Source organism: Sceloporus undulatus, chromosome 1 (genome assembly GCF_019175285.1).
Source record: "Sceloporus undulatus isolate JIND9_A2432 ecotype Alabama chromosome 1, SceUnd_v1.1, whole genome shotgun sequence".
Lineage (NCBI taxonomy): Eukaryota > Metazoa > Chordata > Lepidosauria > Squamata > Phrynosomatidae > Sceloporus > Sceloporus undulatus.
In genome coordinates this window covers 162424195-162438666 of record NC_056522.1, presented here as the reverse complement: position 1 = coordinate 162438666, position 14472 = coordinate 162424195, and the positions used below count along the sequence as shown (strand labels likewise).

The following is a 14472-nucleotide window of genomic DNA, read 5'->3' as shown; positions in this document are numbered from 1 at the left end:
ACAGTAATCATATCCTTAACCTTGGCTTGGACTATGATATCCTATTTATTCCAATGCTGTCAATATTTCAGATTACCATTCTCCAAATGTTTGTCTAGTGTGGCCCTCACCATTAGATAGTTTGTCTTGTAAATTATACTTGTCCTGTAAATTATGCCTAATACTGTTATGATATGTGTCAACTTTCCAAGTTCACACACAGATGTGTGTGAATATAGTATTTTCTGTCATTCTTTGATCTGAAATTCACTTCTGTATGAGATACCAAAACTAAAAAATCAGCTCTAGGTTTAATCTATTAATTTCTCACTGCAGGATATTATTACCTCTTGATCCTTCCACGGATTCTTCTTATCCAGCCCCCTATGGGCAGTTTAGCAGCTTAATTGTGTGATTAGAGGAATTTCTTCTGTAATTGATGCATTCTAGTGAATTCTGGCTGATGTCCTAGCTGAAGATTTCATATCCATAGAAGAGTTTCACTGAACTACGTGTATAACCTGTGTCCACAATATTGTGTGCACATTACATTGCAGATCAAATACTGAGAGATATAAGCTTAAGGAAATTCTCACTTAATGCCCCAGTCACAGTAATCTACACCCATTAGTTGGTTTTATCTAATGGAAATGACATCTTTTGTATCTGTCATCTTCTCCTGGGGCATGGCAAAAAAAGTAACTGTATGCTCTCTAGCGACAACTAATGTTTGGGCCTAAATACAGTAGTTAGTCCAACTACAGTATACCCATTGAATCAATAGGAATTGGATAAAGCAACATGTAATGTATGTTCTTGTAATTCAGTGGATCAACTCTATTTGGGAATTAATAATTGCATTTAGGCTGGGCAGTCAAAATGTGTGAAATGAGGTGGGAAAATGCTCTTGATGGTATCAAGAGTTTTTTGAATGGGTCCAAACAGAAGTGCTGGCAAAGAGACTCATTAGAAAGGATGATAATGCTTGCTAAAGTAGGAGGCAATAGGATAAGAAGAAGGTTGCATTATAGGTGGATAAACTCAACTAAGGAAGCCCTGAGTCTGCAGGACCTGTGTTAGGCTGTTGATGACATACTGTCTTGGTGGTCTCTCATTCCTAGATTCAGCATATATCAAAACCAACATGATGGCATTTAACAACAAGAAAGATAGAGAAAAACACAGGGTACAGACTGGGAAGGAATAGCTACAAAGTACAGAAAGCAGAAGTGAGAGAAGCATTCTAGGCTGCTGGGCAGAATTCCTTTAAACATGTACACATACCTCTTGTACATGTACACAGGCTCAGCACCCCAGATGATTGTTGCTATTATATGAGCTAACTGTTGCAAAATCCTGTGAACAAATTAACACTTGGATGACCATTCCCCTCTCCTGATGTCACTATGGGGCAGGAGAAAAGCAGTTGAGGACCCAAAAGGCTACAGCCACACAGATTTATTTACTTCATACCACACCTTTGTCCCAGGATGGGATCCATAGTTGTCTTATCTTCCTCCTGGTATCACATGTGGTGAACAAGAGAGAAAAGCAGCTGAAGATCCCTAAGCTTGTCATATCCATGGCTTCCTCCATGGAGTAAGTTACAATAATGACAACAGTATCAAAATTGTGACTAAGTAGTGGTGGTAAATACAGAACAGTTATGGATGAGTAGGTCTAAGTAACTGTGTCATATTCACGATCGCTACTCAGTTGTGATTTTGACACTTAACATTTTGACATTTGAATATATGTCTCTCCATGCAAACTTCATTCCATGCATCTGGTGAAGTAAACTGTAGGCACAAAAGTTTCTGCTAGAAATGTCTTCTTCCAAGTTAGTCTCAGAGGTGCTACTGTACTTTTTTTAACGTTTTGTTATAAAACAAAATGAGAGAGCCATGCCTTGCTAACACCTGTAGGAATCAGCCTTGTTACCTCAACACAGATAAGAAGTGTTGGATATGTTGGATATGCGGCAGTGAATGTGACAAGAACAAGTGAAAGAGAAGCTTGTGAGGTATCCAAGGATAGATGGTTGAGTGTTTCAAACTGGGGCTTTCAGCCACCAGCCCTTATCGCTTAGTTTTTTACAAACGAGTAATGATAGCCTCTGTAGGTCAAGGGTACCTCCTAGACTTCTATATTAGACTATTAGATACTACAAATCGATCACAAATTACCTGGCCCTCTAAAGGCCTAACAGCCAAAGTATGATCAACTGTGTGCGTGCGCATGTGCCTTCAAGTTGCCAATTAACCTATAGTGACTCCATGAATTTCATGGGGTTTTCTTAGCCAAGGAATACTCAGAGATGACTTGCTATAGCCTTCTTTTAAAATATAGCCTACAGTACCTTGTACTACTTAGTGACCCTCCATCCAAGTCTGACCCTTCTTAGCGTCCAAAAACAGATGCAATCTGATGCATCCAGGGTCAGTAGGAATAGCTGCTGATCAGCTCTGCCATGCCTGTTTTAGAATGACAATACCAAGACCTTTGCTGTAGTAGTTTTCACCAACATGGCCTTCTATATTTGCACCAAAGGGAGAAGATTGGACATGCTATCTTTAAGGGAATTTCTCTTCCAGTAGCTCTGATAAGAAACCCCCAAGAAATAAGAAAACCACTGCATTAGATTGTTTTGCTTTGGGATAAGAGGTTATATAGGCCATTTGCATTAGGTTACTAGCCACTGTGAAACTATTAACATTTGAAGTTATTATTTCTGCAGCAGAATCTAGAAACCCTTAGCTACGAAAAGGCCCATTTTGTGCTAGAATAGCTCTAAAAAGATAAACCCTGCTCCCCTCAAGGTCTTTCCATTTAAATGGGTTTTTTTTTCCTGCAGGTTGCACAGCAGGTGATGGGCAGAAGAGGGAAATAGCATCAAATATTTTCTTAGGGCAAGCATGTGCTGTAGCCACAGAAACCGTTTTGCTCAAGGCCTTTTTTTGCATTTGATATTCTTGAAGTAGCAAGAAAACCAGCAAGCAGCCAGCTGGTGCTTTTAACTTAATGGTTTTTGCAACTATTTTTGCAGCTGCAAAGACATCTGCTTGTGTTCTAACGATATAGTACCAAGTTATTTTATGTTCATATATACAAGCTTGTCTCTCCTTAACTCCCCAACACTTCAAAAGCTTGAATCTAGTATTGCCCAAGGTTGGCAACCTAGGAATCTGGCAGCAGCACCATAACTCACTGTCCAGCATTGAAAGGAGAAGCCATAGATCTGTTTCCTGGCAAACATCGGTTAATGAAGAGCATGAACTCAGGATGAAGTACAGTAAGCCTGCTATATTGGCAAGCTAGCCATCCATGGATTGGAGCTCCTGTGGATCATCCCAGCCCATGTTAGCCAATACTGTGGTGTGGAAATGGATGGGATCAAGAGTTTTTTGAATGGGTCCAATAGTGGCACACAGCTGCAGACACAATAACACAGGCATGTGCCCATCATCCTATTACTATTATTGTTATATTACCATATTACTATTGAGTAATATGGGCTTGAGCTCCTGCATTTTTCCACATCCAATAGGGGGTGAGGGCAGAACCAAACCCCTGAAGATGGCAAAGGTCCATTTTAATACCATTGGAAGATCTTGAATATACCAAATATGAAAACGAGGCAGGAAAATGGGAATCAACACTCCAAATTGCTCAGTGAATATGGCTGCACTGCAAAGTGAAAAGAAGTTTGTAGCTGGAAAGTCTCATAGTTCTGTCCTAACTCTTCAGCATTTTAATCAATGATTTAGATGACATGATGGAGGGAATCCTTTTCCCGTTTGCAGATGACACACAATTGGGAAGGAAGGCTAACACATTGGCAATAGGAACAGAATCCAAAAGGACCTAGATAAACTAGGGAAATGGACAGAATTTTTTTTAAAAAAATTAAAAAGACAGATGCAAAATTCTACATTTAGGCCACAAAAGCCAAATGCACAAATACATGATGGAGAATACAAGGCATAATTGTACTACATGCTAGGACCTTAGGATTATTGTTGATCAAGTTGAACACAAGCCAGCAGTGTGTGATGCTGCAGCAAAGAAAGCAATGCTGTTTTAGCTTGCATTAATAGAAGCATAGTTGAGGGAAATAAAATTCCAGCTGTAGTCTGCACTGGTCAGGTCTCATCTGGAGTACTGTGTCCAGGTCTGGGCTCTTCATTTTAAGAAGAATATAGATTAGTAGGAGCAGATTCAGAGATGAGCAACAAGGATGCTAAGACATATGAAGAACAAAAATCATGAGGAAAGGTTAAGGGAGTTGGACCTGTTCAGCTTTGTGAAGAGAAGACGGAGGAAGTGACATGATTGTACTCTTTAAACACCTCAAGGGCTGTCACAAAGAAGAGGAGGCAGGCCTGTTCTTCACTGACCCACTGACCCAGGTCTAATGGTTTGAAATTAGAGGAGGATGATTTTGACTGAATATTAGATGGTACTTCTTGACAGTAAGAGTGGATTGGCAATTCAACCAATTGCCTAAGGATGTGGTGGAGACTCCTTCTCTGGACATACTCAAAAACCTCAACAGCTATCTGCTGGGGATACACTAGATGGAGACCCTACAATGAGCAGGGGGTTAGATTTGATGGCCCATGAGGACCCTTCCAATTCTATGATTCTATGACTCAAATCCTGCTCTCCCCAGAATCCCAGTCCAAAGCTCAAACCGCTTTAGTACACAGACGTGCGGCAGTTTAAAGCATTAATTTAAATGTATATTATAGTGTTAGCTTTTATTTTGTAATATCCTACATTTTTCTTGAATGTACTACATTTTGCGGTGCCTTGTCCTCCTTTGTGGTTAGGACACCTGGTCACCCTGAGAGAGGCAGGTATATTCTGCTGATTCAACTTTTCTTTCACTCTGTTCCCATTTAGGGGGAAAAGAGTCCCTGATCAATTCCATGTTTCTTCTCACGCTTTAAGGCAACAAACCAATTATAATAATCTCCTTCCTTGTAGTTGTCAACACTGTCAGCCCCCTGCCCCTCCCCACATCGCTTCAGGCCTATCATGGCAAATGACTATTTATGCTCATCTGTAGCCACCATTTCACAAGGGCACCTAGGAAAGGTAACAGAGGTGAATCCTTGCATCGTTGTCAGACAATAAATGTGTGCTGAGATGTCATTGGTAACATCTGCAGCTATGTGTACTAGTTTTGTAGATGCTCTCAAGGCTTACAAAACAAGCCTTGTTTTGTAAATGCTCTCGGTCTTTCTTCTGAATAGATTTTATTTAACCTTTCCTATATCAAAAAGTATATTTTTTTTATTCAAGAAGGCATTTTGTTTCCTTAATTGAAATAATTCAAGGTTGAGGACAATAAATTAAATTGTCATCGCTTATATTTTAAGAATTCTAAAAGGGCTATGCAACGAATTTTCCCTCTTGGGATTCAGGCAATATAATGTTCATAATTATTTTATGTAATTATACTGTGGTATTGAGGGAAATAAATGCCTCGTCTCTCAAGTAGGTTAAAAGTGCCAGAATAATTGTGAAAACAATTAACCCTATTGCAAAATTTCATTATGGACTTTGACAATAAGCGACCTGTTGTTTTAACAGACTTTTCTCAATAACATTTTCCCCCCAGTTTCTTGGACCATTTTCCAGTAGTTAAAGAGAAATACTGTTTTCTTTTAAAGATTACTTTATTTGGCATGAATATATCTTAACAACAATGCATCAGAGGGAGTACTGGATTAAACAGATGCCCCATAGACCTCCATGCAATCATTTACAATTGAATTCCTGAGCACACATAAGTCTAATTGCTGCTCTTCAGCCTTTATTACCTCTTAACTGGAGCGTTCCCTCCATCCTTCCTCATCTCTATTGATTTGGTGTTTCTAGCTTTGATTCAGGTTCAACAATGTTTGAAAAGGCAGATTTTATCCACCTGTAATTGTGCATGTGTACATAACAGGCTAAAAGACATGATGTCTGTGTAATATTATCACCATCTTAGCTGCACTGGTTATATCCCATCTTGCAAATACTTGCAAATAGAAGGCACAACAATGGGCAGACATGGCTTCTTTTCCTAACCTATGGCTACACTAGGATGGACCATCCTTAAAGAATGCATATGCATGCCACTTGAATAATGAAGATACACTTGAAGATACACTGATGACATTTTCACAGTTTGGATCAGTGACAGGACAAGCTTGGACTTCTGTGCCTATTAAGCCTTCCAGGACAGCATGTTTATGCCTCATATCAGAATGCATTAGGACTAGAACATGTTGGGGATGGAGGGCCTAATCTTTTGTACATAAACAGGTCTGTTATTTTGGTGAGAAACAGACCTTAATCTGACAGTTCAGAAGTGGAACATTTATTTTAGGAAATTACCCCCCACTCGCATACTTCTCCTTTTTTCTCTATTTCCCAAAGGAAATATATCCCAAAAGAGATATATCTCACATGGTTGCGGTGATTAAAATGTCTGTGTTATATTGCCCTCTCCTCATATTGGCCCACAACCACAGAACCAGTGATTGGTTTCCATAAATGGTGATCAAACTTTTTTACCATCTCTTTTCCTGACTACATCAACTACCCAATGGAGTATAATAAAGAACAAGCATTTAGCAGTCAAGTTTGTTTAACAGGAGAAAAGAGGGTGCAGGAATAGAAACTAATTTTGACATTTTGTACCCTGCACTTAATGCCAACAGCTGCAGGTACTTGAAGACTTCTCCCAGAATGCTCCAATCTTTCCTCATACATAAGATGATCATGGGATGCAGATATAATCAGAGAACGCATGCAGGGGAAGAAGAAAGAATGGGAGATTGTTCTTTTTTTCCTCATCGCCCAATGCTTGGCAAAACAGACGTGAACGTTTCCCAAAAACATATTGCGTCACTTGGCACAAGAAAACACAGTTGGAAAAAGGGGGGAAGCGGCAACGGCCACTGTGAGCATTAAGATCTTTGCTGTCTGAGAGCCTTTGGTGTAGTAGTGTATAATTAACAGAGTGATTACGTATGGATGGTGTATTGATAGCACCTGGGCCTGTGGGATGCTTGGCACTCACAGCAAAATGGTAATGCTGGTATGCAATTAACAAGCATTTAGTGAGCATTCAAACCAGGTTTGTTTCTCGACTAATTTCCTCCTTCATTGTATGAGAGGCCACGGACACCGCAGAAACTGTGGGTAAAGTACCTGCAGCTGCTGAATGAATGTTCAGTCAAAAAAGGGTTTCCTTTCCTCTTGATGAAGCATGTCAGCCAGTACAAACTGGAGGAAAATCAAGGGAACATCTGTAGGCATGTTTATCGCATCTGACTGTTGCAAGATGTGCCTTAAAGAGCTTTGTAACATCGACATTCTAGACAGTTATGAAAAACACAGATAAAATAAGAAATGGCTATGGTTCTGGAGACTCAGAATTATCCTGGTTCCACCAGTAACATACAAATACAGACCAGTTCATTTCTTTACTCAAAAATCACTGGTGCCCAGTTGGTATACCGGAGTCTGGGCTGTACCTCTGCAAACAGGGAGTCAAGTGTTTGTAATGGTCCTCATTAGACACAACCCCTCCACACAGAAAATTAACATGTCAGGGGGTTCAAGCCCAGTCTATACTGACTTGTTTTCTGTACAAGTATATTTTCTGAAGAGCTTTGAAACGACTCATTAAAATAATACATTTTCAGCAGTGGTTTAAAAATTATTAAATAGCAGAAACATTAATTTTTGACAAATATTAGTATTTCTAGAACTAATGCCTTCGGCTGTTATAGTTAACAAATTTAGGGAGCTGAATAGTTTTGGTAATTTTACATGGTTTTCTTTTAAACTGACCAATTTTACCAATTAGTTAACAATTTTTGGAATTGTTCTTAGTGGTTTAGCATCAGTGGATTAATTTAACACCTGTGGATTAATTAGAAATAAGGTTTCTAAGTTGTATTCATTTTTGTGCAGAGGGGATTCACTCATTTATGCCCCGCATCTGAACCATAATGAAGCCATAATGTATAATTATCCCTTTTACACCAAAACCACTTGCCTAAGTAAAATCTCTGCCGGCCGATTTAGGCTGAGGCTGACCCTCTTTATCCTGTAGCTGGATTGTGGGTCTCATACATTTACAGCACAACTGGCAATGAAGCAAACTGAGATGTTGTGGTGTAGTGGGTTGAGTAATATACTAGGACTCTGGGAGATGAGAGTTCAAATCCTGCTCAGCCATTGAAACCCACTGGTGACCGTGGACAAGTCACACTCTCTCAGGCTTAGATGAAGGCAATGGCAAACTGAGTAAATGCTGCCAAGAAACCTTAGTGGCCATAAGGTGGAGTTGACTTGAGGACATCTAGCAACAATAATAAAGCAATCATTTTCCATGTGCCATAAATAAATAATTAAGGTGTTGCTTGTGTTGCTTTCATTTAAAATGAAAAGCAAACTAAGATTAATCAGCACTGTTCATAACAGCAGCACTTTTATATCATCCAACTAGTGATTTTCCCTACAAAGTTTGCAGTTTTAATTCAAAAAAATCAAAAAGCTAAAGGGCTTCCATTCTCCTACTTCATATACCACTCTAGCTTTAGAATCATACATATTTTTGCTCCTGGGTGAATGGGGACATGCTGTGATGGTGAGTGTCTGTGTGCACACATGCCTTCAAGTTACCTGTCACCCCCATGCATTTCAAAGGATTTTCTTAGGTAAGGGATACTCAGAGGTGGTTTTGCCAGTTTCTTCCACTGAAATACAGCCTACAGCACCTGCCATGTCGAGATTGACTTGAGGGCAGTTAACAACAACAGAAATGCATTGGTAGTCTCCTATCCAAGTACTAACCGAGGCCGAACCTGCTTAGCTTCCAAGACCAAACAGGACCTCTAATGTCTTTAGAGTATCTAGGGCAAAACAAAACAAAACAAAACATGGGAGTTTCTTGGTTTTTAAAAAAGTAAAATTAAACAAGTCTAGGCAGGAGATTGCATATTTGATCAGGCTTTTTTATTGGTGGTGGTGGAGTGGGAGTACAGTGGTTAACATTTATATTTCACCTTTCCTTTCATTTGAGATAAAGGTCATATTGTACATGGCTCTCTTCCTCCCCACCTTGTCCCAGTGTGTGAGTTTAGCAAAGGTGAAAACGTGTCATTGGAATCCAGTGAGCATCCTGGTTCTTTGAATACTAGGACCTAAATCTTCCAAATCCCAGTCAATCACTCTAACCACTGTGCACACAGAATGGCTGACATGTGCGGGAAATGGGTTATTAACTCTTTCTTCTTTGGCGCCAGTCAAGACTGTCCTACCTCTTTCTTCACAAGAGAAAAAGGAAAGGATCATGCCTACTTTCCTCCTTGATTAGGAAAGCCATAAGAAGCAATTTGTTCCTTAATTCTAATCTCATGCCTACTGGGAATGATTTCAGCTAGACAGTAGTAATAGAAAGGCACTTGGTATGCCCAAATAAAAAGACACTCTAATTCCCATATCCCAGGGCCTAGTAGTAACATGGAAAATAATGGCAAAACCTGCAGAAATTAAACCCTAAGTATTCAAACATGGAATGACATGCACCATTTATCACATTTTCAGTAAATCACACAAGTTAAATGCATGGGAACATACAGTTGCTATTCACTGAGTCATACTGTTTATAGCAACTGTGTTTCTGTCCATGTGGTTCAGTTTTGTCTCTGCAAACTATCACGGCTCTCTGGGTTCGCAGACATAACTCCCAACCAGTCCTACCAGGTGGAAACTGAAACTGGCACCTTCGGCACATTAAAACATAGCCGATCTTTGCAAGATTCAGAGGATACTTTTCTTTTAAGTAACAAAGGATTTTTGTGAGGGTTGTCACAGAATTACATCTTCCCGCATGAATCACCTTTAATCGCCAGAGTGCCTTGTGGAGGCATGCCTGTATCATATGACAAGGCAAAATAGAAAGTGGCCCCCAATGGGTAAAAGAAGACAGCAGGCCAATTCAGGATGAAGAACAAACAAAAAGAAGCTGCGTTGTTACTGTCATCAGCTGTCACCAAAAGGCAGTGAATTGCTGTTCCCCTTACTTGAAACAGTCCCTGTCACATTCATCATATTCAGTAGCAAGTGATTGCAGTATCGCTGAAGTAAATCAAGCAGGAGAAAGCTGATTACTGGCTGTAAAGGAGAGGGCTGGAAATTCCTCAGAATGAGCTGTGGTGGGAAGGAAATAGATTAAGGGTGCATGACAGTTAAATGGCGGTTTTGAACTAGACTTAGCAAATTTTCTGAATGTATCCCTGGCTTCTGAAGGAAGGTACGGAAATACACAGGGACAGTTCTCAAAGGAACAGCAGGGAACATATGAATCACCTGCTTTTTCTCCTGTCTTAAAAAAGCCTGTCGGTCTCATCAATTCTGGGGGTCAGGAGAGAAAATAAGTTGTTTGTTAAAACGCAGTGTGCATCTCACGATACTTTATATCTTTATGCATCGGTATGGGAATCGTTTGATCATACCAATACTCCTCTTTTCTTTTTCTAAACAATAAAGTTATCACTCCTGTCTGTCTGTCTATCTATATCATCTATCTATCATTTAAATGTACAGAAAGTATACCAAAGATTTTTAGATACCGATTTTATTCTTTCACATTTCAAGTGAATTTGAGAATTCTTTGGAATTCATTTTACCATCCAAATTCTAGGTGCATGTATTTGGAAGCAGATCCCTGTGAATTCACTGGCAAAATGGCAAGGAATAAAGTTGAAGGGTAAAATGTTATTCAATATTTAGAATCTGCCAGATTATCAATACTGAGGTAGTATCTCCAACACAGAGATGAAAAATTTGACGGAAAAAAAAGTCCATTCATTAAGGGTGCAGTCTAGTGAACTGGGAAAATGTGTCAGTCATGAACGGAAATCCCAATTCATTGTCAGGAAAACGTGGTAGTGAGATATTCTTCTATGCTCCTGTGTTGCCATTGAACCGTCGATAGTGGAAGAGACTTCTACAGTCCAGTTTTCCAGAATATTTGATAGCTTCAGTGAAGAGCTTTGCTACCTGAAATCAGAAGAGACAAGAGCTCAATCTCTTTCCTAAACTATTTCAAAAGGATTAATTTAACAAAACAGTCTCCAGAGTACTAAAAACACTTCATCCAAAATTATTTGTTGACTATTTTATGCAGATTTTCCTTTAGGGGAAAAAACACTACATTTCAAAAACTGTTTACTGTTGATTGCAAAAACATACTCCTTCCTTATTTAGATTTATGGCCCAGTCAGGAAGATTAACTAAGGGGATGTGAGTGAGGCTGGTGAATGTATTTGCTGTACGAATGTAAAGAACCATTTAAAGCATTCAGCTGGGTCAAAGCAATCTGATAACACACACAGAATAACAACATCCTCATGAAATTCATGCCTCCCAATAGGTTCAACTGGAGGTAGATGAGGGAATCCAGATGGCAAGAGAGTAGAGGATATATACAATGGTAAACTTCACCTATGGCTAAGTAAGTAAGTAAATAAATAAAAAGATACATAAATATCAATAAATATATTGCTCTCTCTCTCTCTCTCTCTCTCTCTCTCTCTCTTGTCCCAGACATTTAAGATTGTAAGCCTGAGAGCAGGGAACCGTCTATTATCCCCTCTGTTGTAAACCGCTTGGATTCCCAGTGATTGGGCGGTATATAAATAAATCCTATTATTATTAATATCATTACTATTTCTTTTTTGATAGAAAGAAAATGAATAGTAAATGGCTGAAATTTTGGGACATTGTTTACTACTGTGTGGGTGACAAAGCCCTAGGTGATTCCCAAACTTTGGTCCTCCATGTGTTTTGGGCTTCAACTCCCAGAAGCCCCAATCAGCTTAACCAACACTCAGAAATCTGGGAACTGAAATCCAACGCATCTGGAGGATCAAAGTTTGGGGATCACTGCAAAAGATTATACTGTAAGTCAACTTCTGGATTGATTCTGAAATAAAAGGGTGTCTGGGGGGGTCAAACAGATTCCCATTCTAGTAGAGGAGGGTACAAGAGACAGTACCCATGTGTGTTGTTGATTTTATTTGTTTTCACAAACTGCCTCAATGAATTTTAAATGAACAGCTGTGTGTTAACACATTTGTTTGGGATTTTGATTGGCCTTACATAGTTTGGGTCCAGGTTACCTATAGGATTGCTTCCTCCCATATAAACTGAGTTCCTCAAACAGACATTTACTCCAGTCAGCCATGTCTAGGTTGACAACTGTCAGCCAGAGGACTTTTTCTTCAGCCGCCCCTAGATTCTGGAATGACCTGTCAGAAGAGATTTGACAGCTGAATATGCTGCCTGAATTTAAAAGAGCCCTAAAGACTGCTCTCTTCTGGCAGACTTACAAGATGATTTTAAAACTGTGAATTTTAAATGATGAATTTTAAATGTGGAGTGTTTTAATATGTGTACATCTTATTTGTCCTTTTAAATTGATGTATGTTTTAAATGATATGTTTTTAACTGATGTTGTTTGTTTGTTAATTGTTGTTGTTTCTCCCCTTGATCCATGGGGAGAGGCAGGTAAGAAAAAATATTCTTGTTCTTGTTAACTATAATAATAATTTACATATAATGATGACTAGATAGTGGCAGCATTTACCCTGAAACATCACCCCTAGGAAGGTTTGTGGGGGATTAAAACATAGCTTCTGTGTCAAAGAATTCTCTTTACCAGCAAGGCTGCTGCCAGAGATGGTTTAAACCACATTTACCACATTCCCTTCAAGAAATAAAGGCTGCCCTGGATGAATGAGAAGATTTTGTTCCTCTCCCTCCAAAATAGTGTGGCTACTTTTACACATAGTTTTATCAACACAACAAGCTGCAACAATGGGGAAGAAGGAATTGGTGACCTCTTACATTTGCCATGCATGCAACCCCCATCACCATCCTTCATACTGAACACAGCAAGGAAGACCCTTCTGCCCCTCCCAAGTTATGGAATGGCCTACCAGAGGAGACCCATCATATTACCAATCTTGACAGCTTTAAAAAGGCGGTCAAGACAGATTTCTTCCAGCAGGCCTTCCCAGATTAGCATCTCAGTCACCCCCATTGACTACCCTGCCTTGTCAGTTTTAATAATTTTTAACGGTATTGTTTTATTGTTATTGTTTACTATTATGATTTATTAGTTATGTTGGGTGGGCTGGTTTCTGGAACAATATATTTTATTGTATTTTAATGTTTTAATGTTGTTAGCCACCTCGATCTTAATGGAGAGGGAGGGTATAAATAAATGTCATTATTTTATTATTATTAAATTTAAGGAAGAACACAAGTAAAATCAATGGTGAACCTAGGATAAATTGAAGGCAGGAATAGTGTTAGGAAAGACCTCAAAAAAATAACATAAAATACAGGAGGGATTGTAATGGTGCATATTGGACATGTTTTCTGAGTTCTGAGTTCAGTTTCAGGGGCATGTAAAAGCTTGTCTCCAAGGAGGGCTTTAGAAACTATGAAATTCTTCTTCAGCTTGGATTAAAATCTTAGTGAGAAAAGAATTCCCATACCATCTGCCCATTACTTTCAGATCCCCCTGTATTCCCTTTGCCTTGCAAGCAGTGTTGAGGGAAGTAAATTGGGCAGTGTGTGGGGAGAAGACAGGAAGGATGTTTTCAGTTTTTCCAAACTCAGTTCAGTTGCATCTGTACTGCAGAAATAATTCCAGTTTGACACTACTTTAACTGCCATGGCCCAGTGCTATGGGATCCTGGGAACTGTAGTTTATTTTGGCACTAGATCTCTCTGACAGAGAAGGCTAAATATCTCACAATACTGCAATGCCCAGAATTCCACAGCATGGAGCCATGGCAGTTAAACTGAATTACTTCTGCAATACAGATGCAGCCTGAAGTGACGATTAGCTGGAACACAAAGTTTCATGGGCCCCATGGGGGATGCAGTTCTCCCAAGGAACCCATGAGCTGCAGGCAATGTAGAAAGAGCTTAAGTAGGAAAACCTTCTACTCCTGCCACTGTTGCTGTTCTTGCTGTATTTTTACATACTGTGGGCCTTTGGTATCTGCTATGGCTGGGTTTCAGGACCCCTCATAGATGCCAAAATCCATGGATGTTCAAGTCCCATTAAATACAGTGGCATAGTAAAATGGTATCCCTTATATAAAATGGTAAAATAAAGCTTTACTTTTGAGGATTATATATGCCTATGAATATGGAGGGCAGACTGTACCTTATCTCATGGTAATTCTTATCATTTTGTAAAACAAGCAAGCATCATTATCTCCCTATTGAGAGAGACCTGACTTTCAGAAGCAGAAGGTCATGGAAGAGAGGAATGATTTCACAGCACAGATGAGATTTGAACCAGTAACCTAGAGGTCACAGCTCATTCTTTTTACTCCTGCACCAGATCTTATGTATATGAATCTGCTCAAAGTGAGTGAATGCTTCTAATAAAAAGTCTAT

General features: G+C 39.3%; 1 protein-coding gene across 6 annotated transcripts in view; it reads right to left on the bottom strand.

Annotated features, from left to right (window-relative positions):
* Positions 1 to 9002: 9002 nt before the first annotated feature.
* CPS1 (carbamoyl-phosphate synthase 1) overlaps positions 9003 to 14472 on the bottom strand; it is a 189272-nt gene continuing 183802 nt past the window's right edge. For all 6 annotated transcript variants that reach the window (XM_042446998.1, XM_042446996.1, XM_042446994.1 and 3 more), the window contains one exon: positions 9003 to 11052. In XM_042446998.1, the coding sequence (XP_042302932.1) occupies positions 10954 to 11052 (99 nt within the window). In that variant the 3' untranslated portion in view covers positions 9003 to 10953. The remainder of the gene's footprint in view (positions 11053 to 14472) is intronic.